This window comes from Hirundo rustica, chromosome 19 (assembly GCF_015227805.2).
Source record: "Hirundo rustica isolate bHirRus1 chromosome 19, bHirRus1.pri.v3, whole genome shotgun sequence".
Taxonomy (NCBI): Eukaryota; Metazoa; Chordata; class Aves; order Passeriformes; family Hirundinidae; genus Hirundo; species Hirundo rustica.
Window position 1 is genome coordinate 844,357 of NC_053468.1, and position 19,862 is coordinate 864,218.

General features: G+C 49.3%; 1 protein-coding gene across 11 annotated transcripts in view; it reads left to right on the top strand.

Moving 5' to 3' along the window:
* Positions 1–291: 291 nt before the first annotated feature.
* The window catches only part of MSI2 (musashi RNA binding protein 2), a 204,424-nt gene continuing 184,853 nt past the window's right edge, over positions 292–19,862 (top strand). For 10 of the 11 annotated variants that reach the window (XR_005703568.2, XM_040082082.2, XM_040082083.2 and 7 more), the window contains exons 1-5: positions 292–385; positions 557–597; positions 726–807; positions 1,199–1,283; positions 5,468–5,509. Coding sequence is in view for 9 of the 11 variants with exons in the window: in XM_040082082.2 (XP_039938016.1) it covers positions 324–385; positions 557–597; positions 726–807; positions 1,199–1,283; positions 5,468–5,509 (312 nt within the window). In the remaining 2 variants the exon portion in view is untranslated. Of the gene's footprint in view, positions 386–556; positions 598–725; positions 808–1,198; positions 1,284–5,467; positions 5,510–16,025; positions 16,077–19,862 lie in introns of those variants that run through there. The other variant, XM_058423061.1, reaches the window with a different exon arrangement.

Genomic DNA, 19,862 nt, shown 5'->3' on the forward strand with positions numbered 1-19,862 from the left:
CGTCACGGAGAGCCACGCGCCGGCGGAGGCCCCGCCCCGTGAGGGAGGGGCGGGATGGAGGGAGGGGAGGATGGCGGCGGGGGGAGGGAGCGCCGGCGCGGCGCTGAGCTAAGCCGATCCCACGTGTGACGGATCTGGCTGCTGCCCCAGCGCCTCTCCAGTGAGATCCTCCGGTAGCGGAGGGAGGAGGAGGAGGAGGAGGAGGAGGGGGGAAGGGAAAAAGGGGCAAAGCAAGCGGAGCGAACCGAGCCGGAGCCGGGCCGGGGGGGGCGGGTTGGGCGGGCGGGGGGGGGTTCTCTAAGGGGCTCTCGCTCGGCGCGGCCATGGAGGCGGACGGGAGCCAGGCTACCTCGGGGAGCCCCGGAGAGGCGCAGCACGACCCCGGGTAAGTCGGCGGGGCGGCGGGGGCGCGGAGCGCGGCGGCGAGGGGCGGTCAGGCGGGCCCGCCCCGCTCCGCGCCGCTCCGCTCCGCGCCCCTCCGCCCCGCCGGGAGCTGCCCCGTCAAAATGGCCGATCCCGCACCGGCGCTCAACTCCGCTCTGCTCTCTCCCTCCAGCAAGATGTTCATCGGCGGCCTCAGCTGGCAAACCTCACCAGGTAACCCCCGCCCGCCGCCCCCTCCCCACGCGTGTCCCGCCCCGCGTGGGCCGCGTCCCGCCGCGCCGGGCCCTGCCCGCGCCCCCCCGTCCCTCACCCTCCTCTCCCTCTCTGCTCTCTCTCCGCAGACAGCCTTAGAGACTATTTTAGCAAATTCGGAGAAATTAGGGAGTGTATGGTCATGCGGGACCCCACCACCAAGCGCTCCAGGTAAAACCGCCGCCCACCCCGCTCGGGCTGACAAAACTTCGCGAGTTGCGGTCGGGGCGGGTGGACCCGCACCCCCCGATCCCACCCCAAAAATCCCACCCCAGAATCCCCCCCCGCATCCCACCCCGCGCGTGGGGCGCTGCGGGAGGGCTCTCCCCGCCCGCATCCCTCCAGCGCGGAGCAGGAAACAAAGCGGCCGATGGAGCCGGAGAGGGGCCGGGGGTCGGAGCCGGCCGCCCCCTGCACCCGGAGGCTCCGGGGGAGGGGAGAGGAAGGAGGGGGGGACGCAGCGGTTTATTTTTATGACTTCTCCCTTTGGCTCTAATTCTCATCACCCCCCCTCCCTCCCTCCCTCCCCCCCCGCCATCCCCTCGCTCTTTGTCTCTCGCAGAGGCTTCGGGTTCGTTACGTTCGCGGATCCGGCGAGTGTAGACAAAGTCCTGGCTCAGCCGCACCACGAGCTGGACTCCAAGACGGTAGGTGCTGCGGGGGGCTGCCCGCCGCCCTGCCCGGCACCCCCGGCCGCTGCCAGCCCCGCTCGGGCCGGTGCCGCGGGCGGTGTCAGCCTGTCATTGAACCGGGACCTTGCACGGCTCCGCTTTTCCTTTGGATTTTTTTAAATAGGCTCTGCCTTTTAACTTACCGAAAGCGGTAACTTTCCTTTTTTTTTTTTTGTTCTTTTTTTTTTTTTTTTTCCCCTCCGAAATCCGAATTCGCCCATACCGACCGCTGGCTCCTCCCCCGGCCTTATATTGTATTGAGCGGTGACATTGAAAAAGCTGTGGAGTAAAATCCAACTTTTTTCGGTGTTGGGCTGCGGCATGCTTTCTGCAGGGAACTTTGTGATTCTTTTGATTGATTATTTATGTATTGTTGAGCACGTTTCAAGGTGTGAGTGACTTGCTGTCAAACCGTGAAAGCTGCTGCTCGTGTCATTTCCCAAAGTCATTTTTTGGCGAGGTCCCCTCACCTGTGATGGCAGGGCCCCTGCGAAATGCACGCGGTAATTTATGGGAAGCTCTGCAAGAGCTGGAGAGTGGATGTGGTAGAGGAGCACAGGTCCTAATGTGTTGTTGTTTCTCCAGAGCTTTTTGCTGCGCTCAGTCTCCGGTGCATAATATAAGGAAAAAAATGCTTGTGAGATGCAGCTGATTTTTTTTTTTTTTTCAGTAAACATTACATTTGTTTGGGGTTTTTTAAACAAAATTTTCCACACCTGAGTTTCCCCCCTGCCCCAATACAGTGTTTTCAGTGCTGGCTCAAACAAAAGGTATGGGGCAAGTGCAGCTCTGGGCCCTGTTTTCTCCCTGTGATCAAGGCCAAACAAAAAGATGAAGTTTTGTGCCTCCTACTCCGTTGTAGTTTTCAACCTCGGCAAAGCTGGGAGGGGAGGGGGGAAGGACACTGGTAGAGGTCATCAGTGCTCTGGTGCTGCTGGCTCTGGAGGGGGCTGTGTTTTGGGAAGGGAGGGCTCGTGCTGGTGGAGCTGTCTGCAGAGACGTTCTGCTGGGCACATCGAGCCCGGTCCTTACTGCCACCGGGGTTTATAGTCTGTGTTCTGGGGCTTAAGGGTTTATTTTAACCTCAGCCTGGTGTTAGGAGCAATCCTGTCTCGGTGCTGCAACATCTCATGGGTGCCTGTGTGTGCAGGATTATAGTTAAATGAAGAAAGGGAGAAGCAGGGAGCAAACATGAGGATAAGGGTTTTTTAAAAATGTAATTTATATGGAAACAAAAAGCCTAAAGCTCTTGTAGAAGCAGGTGGAATCTAGTGTTTTAATTCGACCTACAGATTCTGCTGGGCTTGCCTGAACACGAAGCCCATGCTTTCACATGCCTTAATAATTTGATTTTAGGTTTAATCAGATATGGTAAGATAACTGATTCAGCCGTGCTCCTGAAATTAAACTCTCCAGACTTTTCATGTACAGCTATATTCTCTATGTGTTTTTTAAAGATAAATTTAGATAAGAAGAACAAAGGCAAACAGTATCTTGAACGAGAGTTTAAAAAAGAAAAAAAAATCATGGGAGGACACCCTGTCATATTTCTGACTATAATTAGGTCCTCCCCCAGCTTTTTTCTTGTATCACAGTCTAGTCCCTGCAATGTATTAATTTGCTCTTCTCTGGGGGAGGGGTGAAGAGCTTCACCAGGGCAAATCTGCCTCGGTTTTGGTTGTGATAATGATTGAATCAATCCAAATACAAAACTGACCTTAGAATCAGTAACGCAGCTCCTGAGTAAAGCAGGGAGCCAGGCAGGTCCTTTCAGGCGTGTATTTGTAGAGTATTGTAGTAACTGTTGTGCAGTATAACAAGGCATTTGACTCTGTTTCAACGTTCAGCACAGGAGGCAGATCGGTTGGGTATTGGCATGGAAACGTCGCTCTTGTTTACAGTTACGTTAAAAGCTTTGTTTAGGTAATGGCCATTCATATCAGAAATAGTATTATAGTCATTTCCTAGAGGACTTGTAGATACAGTAAGTAGAATTGTACCTAACTAACTAATTTTTTTTTTTTTTGGTAGAACTTTGATTTTTTGTTTTGTTTTGTTTTTTCCTTTTTGGTTGTTTAAATAGTTAAATAGGGTTATGCAAAAGGTATGGATTTGCCACGTTCATTGCTAGTGTTTGTCTTCAAAGGCTGATGGTGTTTATACAAAAGGTTTTGGGAAGGAAAATTCAGTTCTTTTAGAAAATCTGTCGCTGTGGTGCAAGGGACTCCATACTCTTTGAACTGACCTTCAAAAATGAATGTGTTGCTTTGGAGTTTAATGGCTCTCCCAGCTTTTAACCAGCAGGACTTTGCAGTGATGTTCCTCTGGTGGGCCTGGTGTTCTTTGGTGGGAAAACTTGTAGTTTTGGAGCAAAGACAGAAATGTGCATATTTTTCCACCTTTGGGTATCGCTGTGGAAAATCCGTACCTGTTGTATTTCCCCAGTAGACAAATGCCTAGTCGGTGCTGAATATATTTGTAGATAATGTTAATCTCTATGAAAAGGTTAGCTTTCTAGATAAATAATTTTACTTTTTATGCTTTTTGAACAATAAAGTGGCATGTAATCGCTCATTTCTCAGGTGTGTCCTAAAAAAGATACAATATTTGTATCTGAAGAAGGCAAATCAGTTTATCAGTTGCACATCAAATGTCTGCGGTGTTTCCCATTTTGACAAATTAATTGAGTAAAACTGCTTTTTAGGAGAGGCCCGTGGTTATTTAGCAGTGACAGGAATATTTATCACCACAGGAATAACAATACCAAATGGAAACATCTCCTCTTCTTCATCAGGGTTTGCTTGGGTGGGGGAAGCACAACAAAAACCAAACCCAAACTCTAAAAGAAAACCTGTCCTTCTGAACATGCCTAACACAGTCAATTATTAGTGGCATCAGTTGGTTGTACAGGCAGCTGAAAGCAGCTGCAGGTTGCACAGTTCAGGTAGGATCTAGTACTTTAAAACATCCTTTTCCAGACCCTTTATGTAAAAGATGCCTGTGTGCAGGTGCTGCTGAGAACCAGAAGTGAAACCAGCAGCACACAGACATTTTAGTGTGATTTAGGGGGGGTGTTGTTAAAAGATCTGACGGTTTTGTTTACATCCAGCCTTCTGCCTGCGTGCTCCCTCCAAGCACCACTGGGTGCCATTTCTTTTCGTCTGCGGAGCTGCCTTTTTGGTTTCACGTAGTTTTTGAATGGGAGAGAGGAGTCCCTTTTTAGAGATGACCCCTGTGGAAGTTGCGTGTGAGGTTGCGGAATTCGCATTTTGGAATGCAGAGGGGACGTGCTAATTCATGCAGTGCAAGGGGAGCCAACGCTGCATCTTAAAACAGGGTGGAGGGGTAAAGCAAGGAATTTTTTTTCCCCTTTCTTTTTGTCATTCATGGATAGTTCTAGTAACTCCTTAATGGAAAGCCTTTTTTAGGAAGTTGTTTACTTGTGATTTCAATGCATGTATATTTCACACACATCAGACTCGTGTGTAACTTACTCTCCTCCCTTCCCGCCCCACCCCAGAGATGCCCCTTTGGAGTTTTCCGTTGCTCACATATTTTCTTTGAGAGTGAGTAAATCAGATAAGTTGGGCATATTATTGTGAAGGAGACTTTAGTCCTGTGAATGTTTCAGTTTTAATAATTGAAATGTGAATAATTTGACTTTGGTTTTGACTTTGCTTTTTTGTGTAGTGTTGCTTGTCAGTTAGCAAAACAAAGCAGAAAAAAAGAAGTAACCCCAAACCCAAGTGCAGGAAGGGGCAGGTGTCAAAGCCACCCAGTTAAGATGTTGGTCAGGAATGCTGGCCCTTTTTCTGTGCAACCTCTAGGGCATGCGGGTAGTCCTCAACATGCAGTTTTGGTGGTAGAGGCAGCACCCAGGGACTGATCCTGAGCACCCATGGGGATTGGTGCCCAGAAGATGATGGAGGAGAAGTGCAGAAGGGAGGTCTCCTTCCTCTCTTCCCATCTTGCCACCCCTACCAAACTCCCCAGACAAACCCAGACTGTGACCTATCATTTCCAGAGTAGCTCTGGATGACCCGGTGTGCTGAATTACAAGCCTGAGAAATGAGGGATTAATAATTCAGTGATTTAAAATCAAAATAATGTAAACTGACAACCAAAGCTACTCTGTTGATTTCCCCTTTCTTTTTCCTCAGATTGACCCTAAAGTTGCGTTTCCCCGACGAGCACAGCCCAAGGTAAGTAGGAGGATCGATAATAGGATTTCAGGCACACAGAGAGTCATTGTTGCCAGGCAGTTCGGGTTTCAGCCGGGGAATTGGCAATGAAAGCTTTTAAAGCTGAGTGAGCGCTGCTCTGGGGGGGATCGGTGCGTGGCCGTGCCCGGGTGCCGCTCGGTGGCCGTGCCCAGGTGCCGCTCGGTGGCCGTGCCCAGGAGCCGCTCCATGGCCGTGCCCGGGTGCCGCTCGGTGGCCGTGCCCAGGAGCCGCTCCATGGCCGTGCCCGGGTGCCGCTCGGTGGCCGTGCCCAGGAGCTGCTGCTCAGTGGCCGTGCCCAGGAGCCGCTCCATGGCCGTGCCCAGGAGCTGCTGCTCGGTGGCCGTGCGCAGGAGCCGCTCCATGGCAGTGCCCAGGAGCTGCTCAGCGGCCGTGCCCAGGAGCTGCTCAGCGGCCGTGCCCGGGTGCTGCTCCGTGGCCGTGTGGAGCCGCTCGCTCGGGCCGGGCAGCAGTGCCGGTGCCGGTTCTGCCGGAGCCGCGGCCGCGCTGTGCAGCGTGCCGCGCCTGCTGCTTATGAAGAGTGTTTGGATTAAGTGCAGGCTTCAGGCTTGTTTTGAGCTGAGCTTTCAGTTCTGTGGTTGTGATGGATGGGGATACATCTTTGCCTTCATTGTTTGCAAATTTCCTTTTGTGTAACTCAAGAGATGTGTGCGGAGCTGCGTGTGAGCCTCGGATGGCGAGTTTCTGACGAGGCTCTGGGGGCTGCCGGGTGTTGTTCTGCAAGAGCAGGGGAACAATGAGGTGTGAGTGTCCAGCTGGTCAGAGCAGTGGTGTGGCCATTGTGTGGCCAGTCCTCGCCGTGGCACGGGCACGGTGTGGGGACGCGGACGCTTCTGCCCGTGCGCTCCCTCCAAGTGCCGCTGGCTGCCATTTCTCCTGGAGGAGCTGCCGCTGGAATACAAGTGCTTGTTGCTCTTTAGGTTGTGCCTAATGAAAACAAATCAGTTTCAAAGCCAGACTTGCAGCGTGTGAGTTTTGAAAGCCAGAGGCTGAAAGAAAACTTTTGTAATTGACTTTTTTTTTTTTTTTTTAATTTGTTTTTGAGAGTCTGTTGGAAAAACTTAATTTAACTGATGTATGGTGCTTGTGTATACACTTGTCATCTTGGGTAACTTCAGTCTTCTGGTAAAAATGGGAGGAAAAGGCTTCAAAGTTGTAGATGCAAGTCAGTAAGGAAAAGTGGTTTAAAGTTGGTGGTGGGAAACTACCTGACCAGCTGCCTGAGCTGTTATTGCATACAGCTCCTCATGAAAGCAAGCACTGTAACTGTGTGTGTTGAACCATGATGTTAAGTATTGCACAAAACAGAGATCTAGGAAAAACCCTGTGTCATTTAAAACCCCCAGGCACAGCCCAGGAGAGTTGCTGGGGAGTTCTTAAAAAAAAAAAGAAAAAAAAAGAAAAAAAAAAAGAGACAGTCTACTTGTAGAATTTTAAACCAGACTAATGCAGGCAAATGTTTAGAGGTTCTTTTCGTCCTAGGACATATCTAATAACTAATTGGTGAATAATAGTGTGCCTGGATTGCTTCTGCACTGAGCAAAGAGTTTATAGTGTGTGGGGCTTGTGGCTTCTGGATTATGTTGTTGGACTGATGCCATCTGTAACATACAATTTAAAGTTACCAGAATTTTGCTCGTGCTTGATGTGCCTATCCCCCTTCCCAATGCCTTTTAAAGGTTAATTCACGTTTTAAACTGTCTTCAGTGCCAGTTAACTGTTTTTACGGTGTTATTTGGAGAAGTTTGTAATGCTTACAACAGAGCTGTTAAGCTGTCCCATGTGATTTCGTCTCTAACAATTAAAAAAAACAGGACCCATTTTACATCGAGGATATTAGTGAGTTAAATTTTTGTGTTAAGGAATGCAAAATCAGGTCGTATTGACAAAGGGGATTTTGTTTTTCTACACGTAGGGGTTTTTTTTTCCCCTTGGTTTTCGGTAACACATCTTTCGAGCGTGGGGCAAATGCTGGAATGGACATCAAATTCCACTCTTAGCAGGAACTCGCTCTCTCTGGAGTGGTCAGCAGTGTCTGTTGCTGCTTTTTACACATTTGTCCTTTCTGAAGTGTTGGGATTTCTACGGGGCACTTGAAAAAAATCTGAAGATTGAAAACAGCCTAATTTGGAGACTGAAGAAAATCAGATGCAATAAAGGTCAGACTTTACATCAATTATGATGTATTATTCTGGCAAGCATTTCATAATCTGAATATTTTGTTTTCTGTTTTTTTTTAATTAGGTACTGAATTAAGGTTTGGGACTTCAGTTGTTCGTTTATCCCAGTTGAATAGCGAATGCTCGGCGTTAAAATGTGACTGTACTTTAGTCTAATTAACTAGCTAATGCTTGGGTCTGTGGAGATTAATGGCATTTAATGAAATGTCTCTGTCTCTCTCTAGGTGCAAGAGGAGAATTGTTTTTTTGTTTTGGTTTGGTTTTTTTTTCCCTGAGTAATCTTCCTTCCTGGTATGTTTAGCAAAAGGGGGATTTGTTTTGGGTTTTTTCCTTTTCCTGTGATTTTCGTGGCAGCGATGGGGGCCGAGGTGGAGCAAGGCTGGGGGTGCATTCCCCCTTCTCTTCTTCCCTGCATCCATCCCTGTCCTTGTCTCCGCGGTGGGCACAGCTGAGCTCTGCCACTGCCTTTGCTGGCCCCTGGCACCCTCTCTTCTCCTTCCCTCCTGCTCCACGGTAATTGCCCAGCCCAGTAAAACGCTTTCTTGGGGGCTTTTTAAAGCTCATCTCCGCGGTTTGACACCTCTCTGGTGATGCAAATCGGCTCCTGAGCAAGCGGTGGCAGGTTGTAACAGCCCGGCATTCCTCCCTGATTTCCTTAGAATGACCCTCGCAGAAAATCCTGGCTGATTGCCTCCAGTGGATTACCGGGATGTGTAATCCTGCTCTCCTTGGGAAGGCCAGGACGACTTGAAGCCATTGTTTTAGGAAATTTACTGCAGGGTTTAACTCGTTGGGGTTCTGGTGAATAGATGTCTCCTTCCTCGGGGCTGCTGTTCCTTGATAAAAATCTGTCTTGCTTCCGAGTGCTGGAAGGCACTCTGTAACAGGAGATCATTTATAACTCTGCTGACTTAAAAGATCCTTAAAACGCAGCAGCGACGGGGCACCAGTAGTTTTATATCCCCTTTTGAACATTAAAGACTACAATAATTTGACTTACTGTTACACGTAGCCTGCCGTTTCTGATGTTACCTGCTCTGTTAGGTAGCCTTGTCCAATTTAATATGTTCATTAGATATTTTCAAATGTAAGCAAGGTCCTCCCTCTCGCCTCTGCCACAGGGATTTATTTCAAAAACAAACCTGGAGAGCAAAAGGACAGCAGCCTTGGTCAAGGAAGCAGCTCCTTGGCCATGCGAATGTCTTTGGTATTGGAATTTGGATGCTTTGTTGTGCAGAGCCGTGTATGAAACACGGGCAGGTAAAACTTCAACCAAAGTTCACAGTTAGTGAGGCTGCCCACAGAGATGTGGAATCCATCTCAGAGGTGAGATTTTGTGCTCAGGTTCCTCCAGGGTGGGACTGAGGTGCTTGTTCTTCCTGCACTTACTACGGAGGCGTGATTCCTGTGGTTGGGAATTGCTCCCAGTTACCCAAGCTGGAGCTGCCTGTAGTAAGGTGTGTGGTGTTCCTGAGCACTGTGGATGTGCCCTGCTGGCTGTGGTGTGAGCTGCTGCTGGAGCTGCTCCCGTGGATCACTGGGATCCTGTGGATCACTCTGTGTGTCTGCTGTCCTGCCTGCTGCTGACCCTCAGTGCAGGTGGCCACTGCGTATTTTAATTTGGGGTCTAATCTGCATGGACTGGGTGTACAGCACTGGTGGCCACAAAACAGCAGAAGGAGTTGATTTGGTGAGAGAGGCGTTTTGTCTGGTAGTGGGCTGGGGATGCAGGACACCGACGTCTTTATTGCATGTGTCACTGTCACAGAGGTTGGCGCGGGACCGTCCCGGCCCCTCTGTGCCCCAGCCGTGCCCGTGGCCAGCTGGGTTTCCTGTCTGGCTGGGCTCGTGGGCTCTGAGCAGTTGTGCACATCTGGTCCTTCTTGGGCAAGAGGCAGTGTCAACAGCTCTGCTTTCATGTGAGACGCTGCTGGTTAAAGCCCTGCGAAGCTGCTGTTCCGGAGCAGCAAATGGAGGGCATGCCCTTTCCGAATAACGCCCAGGCTAACCTGGGATTTTTTTTTTTTTTTAAAGCTAACCAGTGGATTTGGATGTCTGATTCCAATTAAGTTAACTGTGGGTGGGGTGTCTGCATCCCTTGGCTGTCTGATAAGCCTCAGCCAGAGTAGCAGGGAGAGATTTTATTCCAAAGCAAATTATGGACCTTGGAAATCAAGAGTTCTGAGTTCTGTTTGTTTTCTCCTCTGCTTCTGCCTGTAAACTCCTCCAGGTTAGTCCTACTACTTCCCATCTTATTTTAGATGTTAGGTAGACTTTGAAGTTGGTGGTTTTTTTTGTTTTTTTTTTTTTCTCTCTTCTCAAAAGAATGTGAACTGGACACAGTAGAGAACTCAGGATTCGTCCTTTCCTGCCACTCTTCCTTCCCCACCGAGCTGTAAAGAGCAGCAAGGTCAGACCTTCTCCCAATGATTTTTTTTTTTTTTTTTTTTTTTAATTTGTTTTAGATTCCCCTGCATTTGCAGGTCTGGGTGGAGTAAGAGAGGACGTATTTCCTGCTCTTGGCATGAGGCATGGATGTGTAGCTTGATAATGATCATGGTGTCATCTGTGTGCAGAGTAGTGTGAAGTCCTTCCCAGATGGTGTGGGGGATTTCTTTGGGTGCTCCATGGCCACTGTTTGGGTGTCTTATTCAACCAACCTTGACATGGATGCCTTGTCCAGGGTAAGCTGCTCCAAGAATTTGCTTCCCTCTGGCTTTGGATGGTCCAATAGAAAAATTCCAGAGTCTGAGTCTTGGCTGATGGACGCAGCTCCAGGCAGTGGAGGATCAGGGTTTTGAAACCCCCTTGTCTTTGGGCTGGAGTTTGTGCTCTCTGCAGTGTGGCCGAGGCAGAGGGTGATCTCTGTCCTTGGGTGTCACAGCCAGAGGAAGAAGGGGCTGTGCAGGGCCTTTGGAGTGCAGTGGGTTCTGTCAGAAACAAGAGCTGAGCTGGATTTTTGTAACCCTGTTGTTTCTTTGAGATGTAAACATTTATTTCTTCTCCCCAGTCACTCAGGTAGATTGTTCACGTTGTCCTGAATCCCCACAGACTGTCTTGTACTTGTTAAAATGTCTGTATTTCCATTCTCATTGCCTAAGGACGTCTTTCATGTTAAGAATAGTCCTAATGTACTTTCCTTCCCGTTGACATTCTGCTAACTAAAAATTAAAATTGGACACTGTCTATCATGGGATTTTTTTAAAAGGAGGTTCTGCATTGCCTGTGTTTTCCTGTATTGTTGGATTGTTTTTAATGGCGTCTACCAGGTGACTTTTGTGCATTTGCCAGGAAAGGTTCCGAGGTAGGGAGGTCAGGGAAATGGAAGGAGAGCAGCATGCTAACACCCCTGTGCATCCCCCTCTGCTTCCAGATTGAGTACATCTCTGCAAAGTGCTGAGCCTTCATCAGCCCGGGGGTAGGTCTACTAATGACTGATCTAAAACCATCAAATTCATTTATTTGTCACTGCCAGTGACAGGCCAGTTAATGCTAATGGATTCTTTTTTTAGCCTGTTGACTCTGGTGATAGTCTCATAAATGTTGTGAAATCCAAAGCATTAAGGGAACTTGGAACTTATTTTTAGAGGAGAGCCACTGAAACAGGGCAAGGTGGGGTGTGTGCATCAAAATGTATGTTGTGCTGAGGAGAAAAGAACAATTCTAGTTCATTAAGCTCTACCTTGAGTCTTTGCTGTTCCTAATAGTTATTTGACTTTTCAGTTGTATTTTAGCGTTCTCTTTAAACGCATTTTGGGTCATGCTGTGGAGTGAAGAGAAGCTGTAAATAGTCAGTCGTCCTAGGGAAAAATGGCTTGTTTCAGAAAATGGTTCATCTCAGGGCCTGAATCTTCTCTGCCCCCATTGTGTGAGAGCACTTAAGCATATACTTAAGTTGGCATAAGCGTGTGGGTAAGTGCTTTGCTGAATCAGCATGGGCTCAAAGCACGTTATTAAATGCTTTGTTCAACTGTGAAGCCCGTAGCAGAAAAAGATTAAAAGATTACTTTGTGTATTTGACAGTACTTTGTATATGGTCAGTTCCATCACTTCTCCTTCAGATAGGCAGTTTCATCTCATATTCCCTCCTCCACCGGAGGATCACACTTACAAGAAAATACTAATCTTCTGTTTCTTCAAAAAACTGATTGCAAGGTCAGTGTAGCATCAGACTTTAAATTAAGTTTCAATAATGATTTTTTTTTTTAGTCTCTATCCCTGAAATCACACATTCTGTTTGCCTTAGTCACTGGAATAATTCTGTAAACTATGTGAATAGTGTTCAACGTGGCCTATGGTTTTTACGATATTATTGCTGTAGAAATTGTGGTTTGCTGAGTAATTTGGAAGTTACTGTGAAACTCTGTAGTCAGATCAGCATGCGGTATTAATAAGTTACTTCTAAACTTTGGCATTTTACTGCTCTCCTGTTGAAAGTATTTCTTCTATTTTTTGAGTGCAGAGAAAATCTGAAGAATGTTGGGAAGTTGTTCTCCCCTGCTCAGTCATTCCCTGTGCTGGGACATCTGCAGCTGGGTGTATTATTGTGACTGAGCAGGCTTAAATGAAGGTTGTACTTTGGGAACTTTGTATTATAAAGAGGGACCCTGCTAAGGCTTATGCAATTGTGCACATGAGGAGTAGTCCCAGAGACCTCAGCGAGCGCAGTGAAATGCAGACAAGGCTCCTTAATATGTTGGTGAAGTGTCTGTGGCAGGAAGGGTGAAGGAGAAGGAGTATTGACAGCAGCAGAAAGCGTCGTTGCCTCTGCCCTGCCCTCCCCCAGCAAAGACTTGCATTAATTTCCCATTGACTCTGATGTACAATAGCGAAGAGGTTTCAAGCTGGCTGAAGGGGCAAAGGTCCAAGAAAACTACTGTAGCAGGAACTGATGCAGAGTGACAGTAATGAGGTGGCCTGGCAGGTGGGAGGGAAAAATGGTGGGGTGGGGGAAAGAAACGAATATCTGGTGAATTAAGTAGTTCCCAGGGTTTGAAGTTGTTAAGTCCCCCTGGTTTTATTTTCCTTCCAACTCTGAGATGGGGCTGAGCAAGGCTCCTTGGCCGAGGACATGGGTCCTGGTGCAGCTCCAGTCCTCCTGCCTCAGGGCTGGGCCCCAGAGGATGCAGAATTCCTCTGTAGTGCTCCCAAACCTGTGCTGTGCTGGTTTGATCAGTGTTTTAGTATTCCTGACTCAGAGCTCATTCTTTGCGTTGTTTCTGTGGGTCAGTTTTGCATCAAAGAGAAGGTGAGGAGCCCAGGGTGAGGAAGTGTTTTGAAGTTTTGATTTATTTAAAATAGGGACTGTGAAGTGCCTACAAGACTTTCAGCTTTTGAATGCTGGTGTAAAGAGAATGCCTGGTAGGTAGGGAGTCTGGGGAGTTTTTAACCAATTGCTGGATAAACACTGTTCAGGAATCTTCCCAAAGGGTTATGTGGTGTGGTGTGAAAAGAGGTTGCAAGGAGCTGGGCATTTGTCTTAAGTGTCCGTGAATCCCACTGGACTGGGAGATGTTGCTCAAATCAGGGGCCTGGTTTATGGCAAAAGCTTGCCAGCTGCAAGCCCTCTGCTCTGGCAGGTTTGGTGTTTGTTGCACTGCCGGAAGAAGGTGTTGCTGTAGGGAATGTTGCCAGGGATTCTTCTGCAGTGCATGCTGAACAAGTGAAACTCCTGTTTAGTTCTCCTTTTGGCTGTGTTGTCAGTCATTTATGTTCAGAGCTGTGTTGGTGTTGTTCCCTGCCTGAGCTGTGTGCAGTGCTCGATCTGTACAAGGAGCATTTATCCTTTTGCCAAAGGTTTGCAAAGTGCTGTCAATGAGTGTAAAGATGTTGATCTGCTGGTGATATTCATCTACTTCTGCTGTTGTATTTGGCAGACCCGCAGTGCCTATAGCAGCATGTTGTGTTTGATGAATTGACCTGCTATGGAAATGTCCCAGGAGCTGAGGAAGCAGAGTCGCTGTTGGTCACACTGGTGGCCTTGGCATAGTGCGTAGGAACCCAACTAAGGGCCTGGTGATCCTGGTACTGATGCTGCCATTGAGCCTGGAGATGAAGGGTCAGAGAAAAAAGGGCAACAGGGGATTATCCAAAGATCTCGGTGTGGCAGAGAGCGCAGCCGCTTCCTGACGCCCGCGTTTGATGCCGCAGAAAACGGCCGCCTCTGTCTGAAGGGGATGTTGGCAGCATCCCTGGGTGCCGGGGAGGAAGTGTGGGAGGCAGAGCAGCATTGCAGCATGGTACGCTGCCAGCTCTTCGTGTGACTGGCCTTTGAGGGGTTAAACTGGGTTCTTTTGTTGTTTTTAACGGCTTCTGACTGTAAAATTTGTAAGGGAGGCCCGGACTGGATTGGTGGTGCTCTGGTTGTCGGTGGAGGCTGTAACTGCTGAGGTTCCTGCTGTACGCCAGCACTTCCGAACTTCGGAGAGGGGAAGCGAGATAAGGATGCGAGGCCACAGCATGTGAAAGGTGGCTGGTGGTGTGAATTATGGCTCACGCCGGTCTCATGGCTGCAAACCAGCGCGGGGGCTGGGAGCGAGCCTGGCAGAGGATGTCGTGTGCTCAGAGGGCTGCTGCTGGTGTCCCAGTGAGGGGAGCGGAGGGGGAAGCGTGCTGAGGTGCAGGTGTGCTGAGGTGCAGGTGTCCCGGAGACCCTGCCTGCGTTGGCAGCTCTGGCACGCAGCGCCGGGCTCTCGGCAGCGCCGGGATCTCAGCAGTGCCGGGCTCTCGGCCATTCCAGGCTCTCAGCAGTGCCTGTGCACAGGCAGGTGGGGTCCTGACGTGTTTCCAGAGCTCTGGGGACAGGCTGCCCCAGCATCGTGAGCCTCTGTCCCCCCTGGGCCTGCCTGGGGGCACTTCCTGCCCCAGCCCACCTGGGACCCTGGGGGTGGGTGGCAGCGAGAATCTCCTGCCACAGCACCTTTGTGCTCTAAACTCCTGCCTCACCTCATCCCAGGAACTGGGATCCAAGCAGCGGGTTCTGTGTGTGACATGCCTGGCAGTTTGTCTATGAGGAGGGAATTGTGATCATCCTGTGTGATTTTTTTATTTTTTCCCCCTCTCTCTTTTTCATCAGGTCACATCCACTATGTCATTAATCTTCCCCATCAAATACAGTGATAGTTGAAAGTCTTCCACAGCTACAATTCACCCAAAGTTTTGTGAGCATGGCTTTGATTTTGTGGTAGTCATAAGAAGTCAGTTTAGATTTCTGGACCTCTTTCTGTAGGTGTTTCCAGTGGATATTTTAGTAGAGGCATTTTGTCTTCTCTCTCGATTAAGCATGTGTATGCAATAGGAAAAGAACAAAATATGGAATAGAAAAAATATTAAAACAATTCAGTTAGCAGTCCAAAAGCCTTAGTGTTAAAGAGCCATGAAGAAGCTTTATTGGAACTATAATTGCAGACATAAGCAGTGATTATCTGTCTTTGTGCCTTTATAGTCCCCATCACTGTCATCTGAACGCATGAAGCTGATGATAGTGAGAGCAGAACGATATTCAGCTGGTGCTGTGTAATCCTGATCTCTGGCAATGTGTGGAAAGTAACAGTCAATTCATTTGAAAGTGATGGGGAGAGAAGCAGGTAGGAGAGGACAAGTAGTGTTGCAGAACACCTTACTCATGAATCTTATTTCATCCTGGTTGCAGCTGAAGGAATGCAGGGGCACGGTAAACTTCTTTCATGGGCATGGTCAGATGAAATTTTGCTGCTTCTTAATGTTCTTAGAGGTCTTGGGCAGGTGCAGCCCTTCACCGCTGAGGAGTGCCTTGGTGTGTTTCCTTAAAATGCTTTAAATTGGCTCCAGCTGAGAGAAGGGCAGCAGCACCTGTTTGTCCTGCATTCCTGAGAACTGGAGATTGTTGGATCAAGGCAGACAAAGGGCTGCTGCCAAGCCCTTCTTGAGGTGGAACAGAGATCAGAGAGCAACTCCTGAATTTCTTGGCTGATTATTGGTGCTGGTTATGCAGGTGAGGATGTGCTCGGGGCTGTGAAGGGGCAGAGGGAGGCAGAGGTGACTGGGTGGCCGGGCAGCGGAAGCAGGGCGAGGAGCGGCGTGGGTTCTGCGCTGGTCGGGAGCCCGAGATGGGGCGCAGGTGATTTGAGTTAACCCAATCCAGGCGGTGCTGGGGTGTCCCGCTGCACCTGCCGGGCCCTTGCTCCCCTGCTGGGGTGTGATTAGGCGGGGTGTCCCGCACCTGAAACCGATTAGCGGGGCCCGGGTTGGATTGCGGCCAGGTGCCCTGGGTGAGGGCAGTCGCTGCAGGCGGGCGCAGGAGCCAGAGCTTCTGGGGTCTCCTCACGGACGGTCCGGGATGGCCGGGGGCTGGTGTGAGCCATAAGAAGGTAACGTTTTGGGAATGATTTTTGAGGTGAGAGGGAGGTATTTATTTGTTGGATGGGAGACTGGTTGTGCTTTCTTCCTGGTTTTTTTCTTGAAATTTTGAGACAAAAGACAGCTATTTTAAAGGAGAAGAGGTGCAGAGGAGTCTAAAACTTGTAAGTTTGCTTTTTTATTAACTCTTGCACTGAATTAGGACCGGGTGAAAAGCAAACCTGATCATGCATATTTTTGATGGACTTTTCTTAATTTTTTAGTGGTGATTGTCTTTGTTTCTGTTGGAATAGCAGGAGATATCCACTAACTTCTGTTAGAGCAGCTCAAAGCAAAGCTTCTAAATTGCTTAATGCACTTCAAGGGCATTTTAAAAACAAAACCAGAAATCTGCTAGCAAAGTGCCTAGATAGACGAAGAATAGGGAGTGCAGTTTTTGGAGGAGTGTGCCTCCCTGTCCACTATATGAAAGTAAAATGAGGTAGCGATGGTTTGAAAGTTTCTGGTCTTGAGCTGAATGAGCTGTGAGTGAAAAACTGGTTCTTGGAAAGGTTTTGTTCAAAATGTTAGTTGATAGTCTGTGGTATGTACATTTCTGGAGATATCACCATCCTACTTTCATGAAAGACTTGTGTACTGAAATGACTTAAACTAGTTTAAATGTAGCTCTTGTTCTCATCACGCAGAGATGAGGTAAGTGATTGCCATCACCCTTGTTTTATGGATGTGCAAAACAGAATGCTGCTCATGTGTTCTGCAGTACTTGAAATGGGGAATTGCTAGTGCCTTAGAGGAGGGTTATTCAAAACCTCATGTGTGCTGGGGCTGCACTTGGCGAGGCTGCGTGTTCCCAGGTGCTGAGGAGGAGGGGACGCGCAGGGTTTGGGGGGCTGAGGTGTCCTGGCTGTGCTGTGGGCAGTGCTGCGTGAGGAGCTGCAGTCCCCACGAGGTGTTGAGGCTGTGTGTGAAAATGGCCTGGGTGTTGCGTCATTGGAGATGGGAGTGAGTCAGTCATGAAACCCTCTGCAAAAAAGGCTTTTGTAATTAGTACTGGCTTATTAGAAACAGTTGTTGAGGATAGGCCTGGCTTTGCTGGGCAGTTGAAGCATCTTAAGAATGGTACGAGCGGCGCTCTGAGTCTGAGCGGGACACAGACACAGGGAAAGGCTATAAAGTGTTTAAGGTGGAGGGGTAGGAGCCCAGAAGAACAGACCGAATGTGGTGTCCATGTGACATCTGCCTGGAGCTTCCTAACCTGTCGTGAGCTCTGGTGGTACAGGGTGAGAAATGGGGAACACGAGAACTGCTGGTGCCTTCCTGGTGGAAGGTGTGTGTGAGTTCACAGCAGTGCTGCTGCCTGAGCACAGAGATGTGCTGGGGTTCTGCTGTGGCTGTGGAGAGGGGAGGCAGCATTTGGCTGGAGCTGTGCTTGTGAGCGCTCTGTGCCTCAACCTCTGCCTGCCCCCGTGGCTGAGAGACATGGGGTTCTATCCCTGGCATATCCCTGCCCATTCCTGGGGTTCCATCCCTGCAGCCCAGGCACATCCCTGCCCATTCCTGGGGTTCCATCCCTGCAGCCCAGGCACATCCCTGCCCGTTCCCGGGGTGCCGTCCCTGCCCGTTCCCGGGGTGCCGTCCCTGCCCGTTCCCGGGGTGCCGTCCCTGCCCGTTCCCGGGGTGCCATCCCTGCCCGTTCCCGGGGTGCCATCCCCGCAGCCCTGGCACACCCCTGCACAGAGACTGTGCTCATGCGGATCGGGCAGGGACATTCCCTGGTTCCGGGCTGGGCTCTGCTCCGTGGTCGCTCTGCCGGGAGCGCCGGGTGCTCCTGGGCTTTGGGCTCCTCTGGCAGCAGCGCTGCAGAAATGAGGAGTATCATTGTGTTTTATTGTGGCTTCTAAGAAACGCAGCGAGTTTGTGCTTCGGGGAGCCCCAGGGGCTTTGTTTTTCACCAGGCCTGAGCTGTTCTTCAGCAGAGCCTTCCTGGAGCGTGAGCCAGTTCTGCCCATTAGGACCGAGAGACGGGCCTGACTGATTTCTGCTCCCTGCTGCATAATAAATCTGATACTAAAATTAGTGTTGGTCTCCCTAGGCCATCATTTTTGCTGAGATTATAGAGAATTGTGTGTGCAGAGAGGAACTGTGGTTGTGTGTGTTTGGGTTTTTTTTATAACCTTGAGTGTCCAATTTCTAGGTTTTTTACTTAACCCCCCCCCCATCTTTTTCCCCTTTTCCTTTCTTTGGGGAAGTGTTTAGCCTTTCTGTGTATTTTGGCTATTTAAGCCTCTGTCACTGCAGGCAGATGAGTTCCTTGGGAGCTCTTCTGAAGGTTTTGTAATTGAGTCTTTTACCACGGCGACAGGATATTATTAACCTTCAGTAAAGCAATTTATTTCATACTCCTTTGTGGGGATAAGCCTTTTTTCCCCCAGGAAAATATGTATGTGGAAAGGGTTTTGCGTATAGAGGTAGCTGGACTTGCAACAGTGATTATGATTTTAGAAAAATTCATAATTGACATGAATAATAGGCAGTTCTGTTTGCATCAGTTTAAAAGAAACCTTTGGTCCTGAATGATCCCACTCCTGACCAGTGTTTTATTTTCAAGAACAGACTTTTGCCTGTTGGTGGCTTTGCAAAGAGGTTGTATTTCATTTTAGAGCTCTTGATATTTAGTCTGTGTGAGCAGTAAACCATTTTGTTGTAGTCTTTCACATGGCCTCAAGAATGACCTGAGAGCTGGAGGGAGGAGTTCCTCATGGGGTCTCCCTCTGGGCATGCCCTTTGCCCTGAAATCAAATGCAGACTAGTCCAGAAGTCGTTAAAGATTGGATGGCTCCTAGAACAGTAATTTCCAGCCGGCAAGGGGATGCTGGAAAAGTGGCCAGCCTGGCTGAGTCCCATGTGCTCTATTGAGCACGGCGATAAAGGCACCGCTCCGGGGTTCGGGGAATCTAGGCTCAGGTGTCATTGCAGCTCCCTGCACCCCAACTTTTATTTTAAAAAGAGGATCAGAATATCTCTTTTCTCTTGTCTAGTTAGGCTTTTTACTTCAGTATTCTGTTAACTTGAAAAAATCAAATTAACAATGTGTTTGTCCTGTGGTTCAAGATACTTGAAAACTCGGCGCTGTCGCAGCGCTGCTTTCGAAGGAGCCCGCTGCACCTTGCAGTAGGAATATGTTATTTTGGCAATTATATTAGATGAAGTAGGGGTATTATTCCCACATCATACAACGGAGCTTGGATGAGAGGCGAAGTGCTTTGTCCAGAGCTTTACGTTTATTAACACACTTGAATCTCTTGGCGCCGTGTGGAGGCTCTAATTGCAGAGTCATCATTTCCCCACACTCTCCAGCTGAATGCTGCTGCCTTGGAGTGAAATGGGAATCCTGGGCAAGTGCTGTGTCTGTGGGACTCTGGTGGCCTTCGGTAGGGCTGCACAACCGCCCGCTCCTGATCTCCTGTGCTCAGCCACCTGCTGCTTTTCTGCTTGTGTTCTCTGGATTTGGTGCAGCTCCCTGGGCCTCTTTGGTGATTCCATCCCTTTTCTGTGGGATGGGCTTTTCCATCTGTGTCAGAAGGCTGTTCCCGTGGAGCTGGGGAGCGCTCACCTGCCGTGCCTTGGGTCACCTGGCACACCGCGCTCTCCGGGGCGTCCTGCCGGGAGCAGGTCCTGCTGAGAAATGTGTTTGGTGACAGCCCTGGGTGCCCGCGGTCCTGGGGCTGTGCCTGCCCCTGCCTCCGAGCTCCCGGGTTTCGCTGTGTCTGTTGGGAGCAGTGAACCGAGACTTCTGA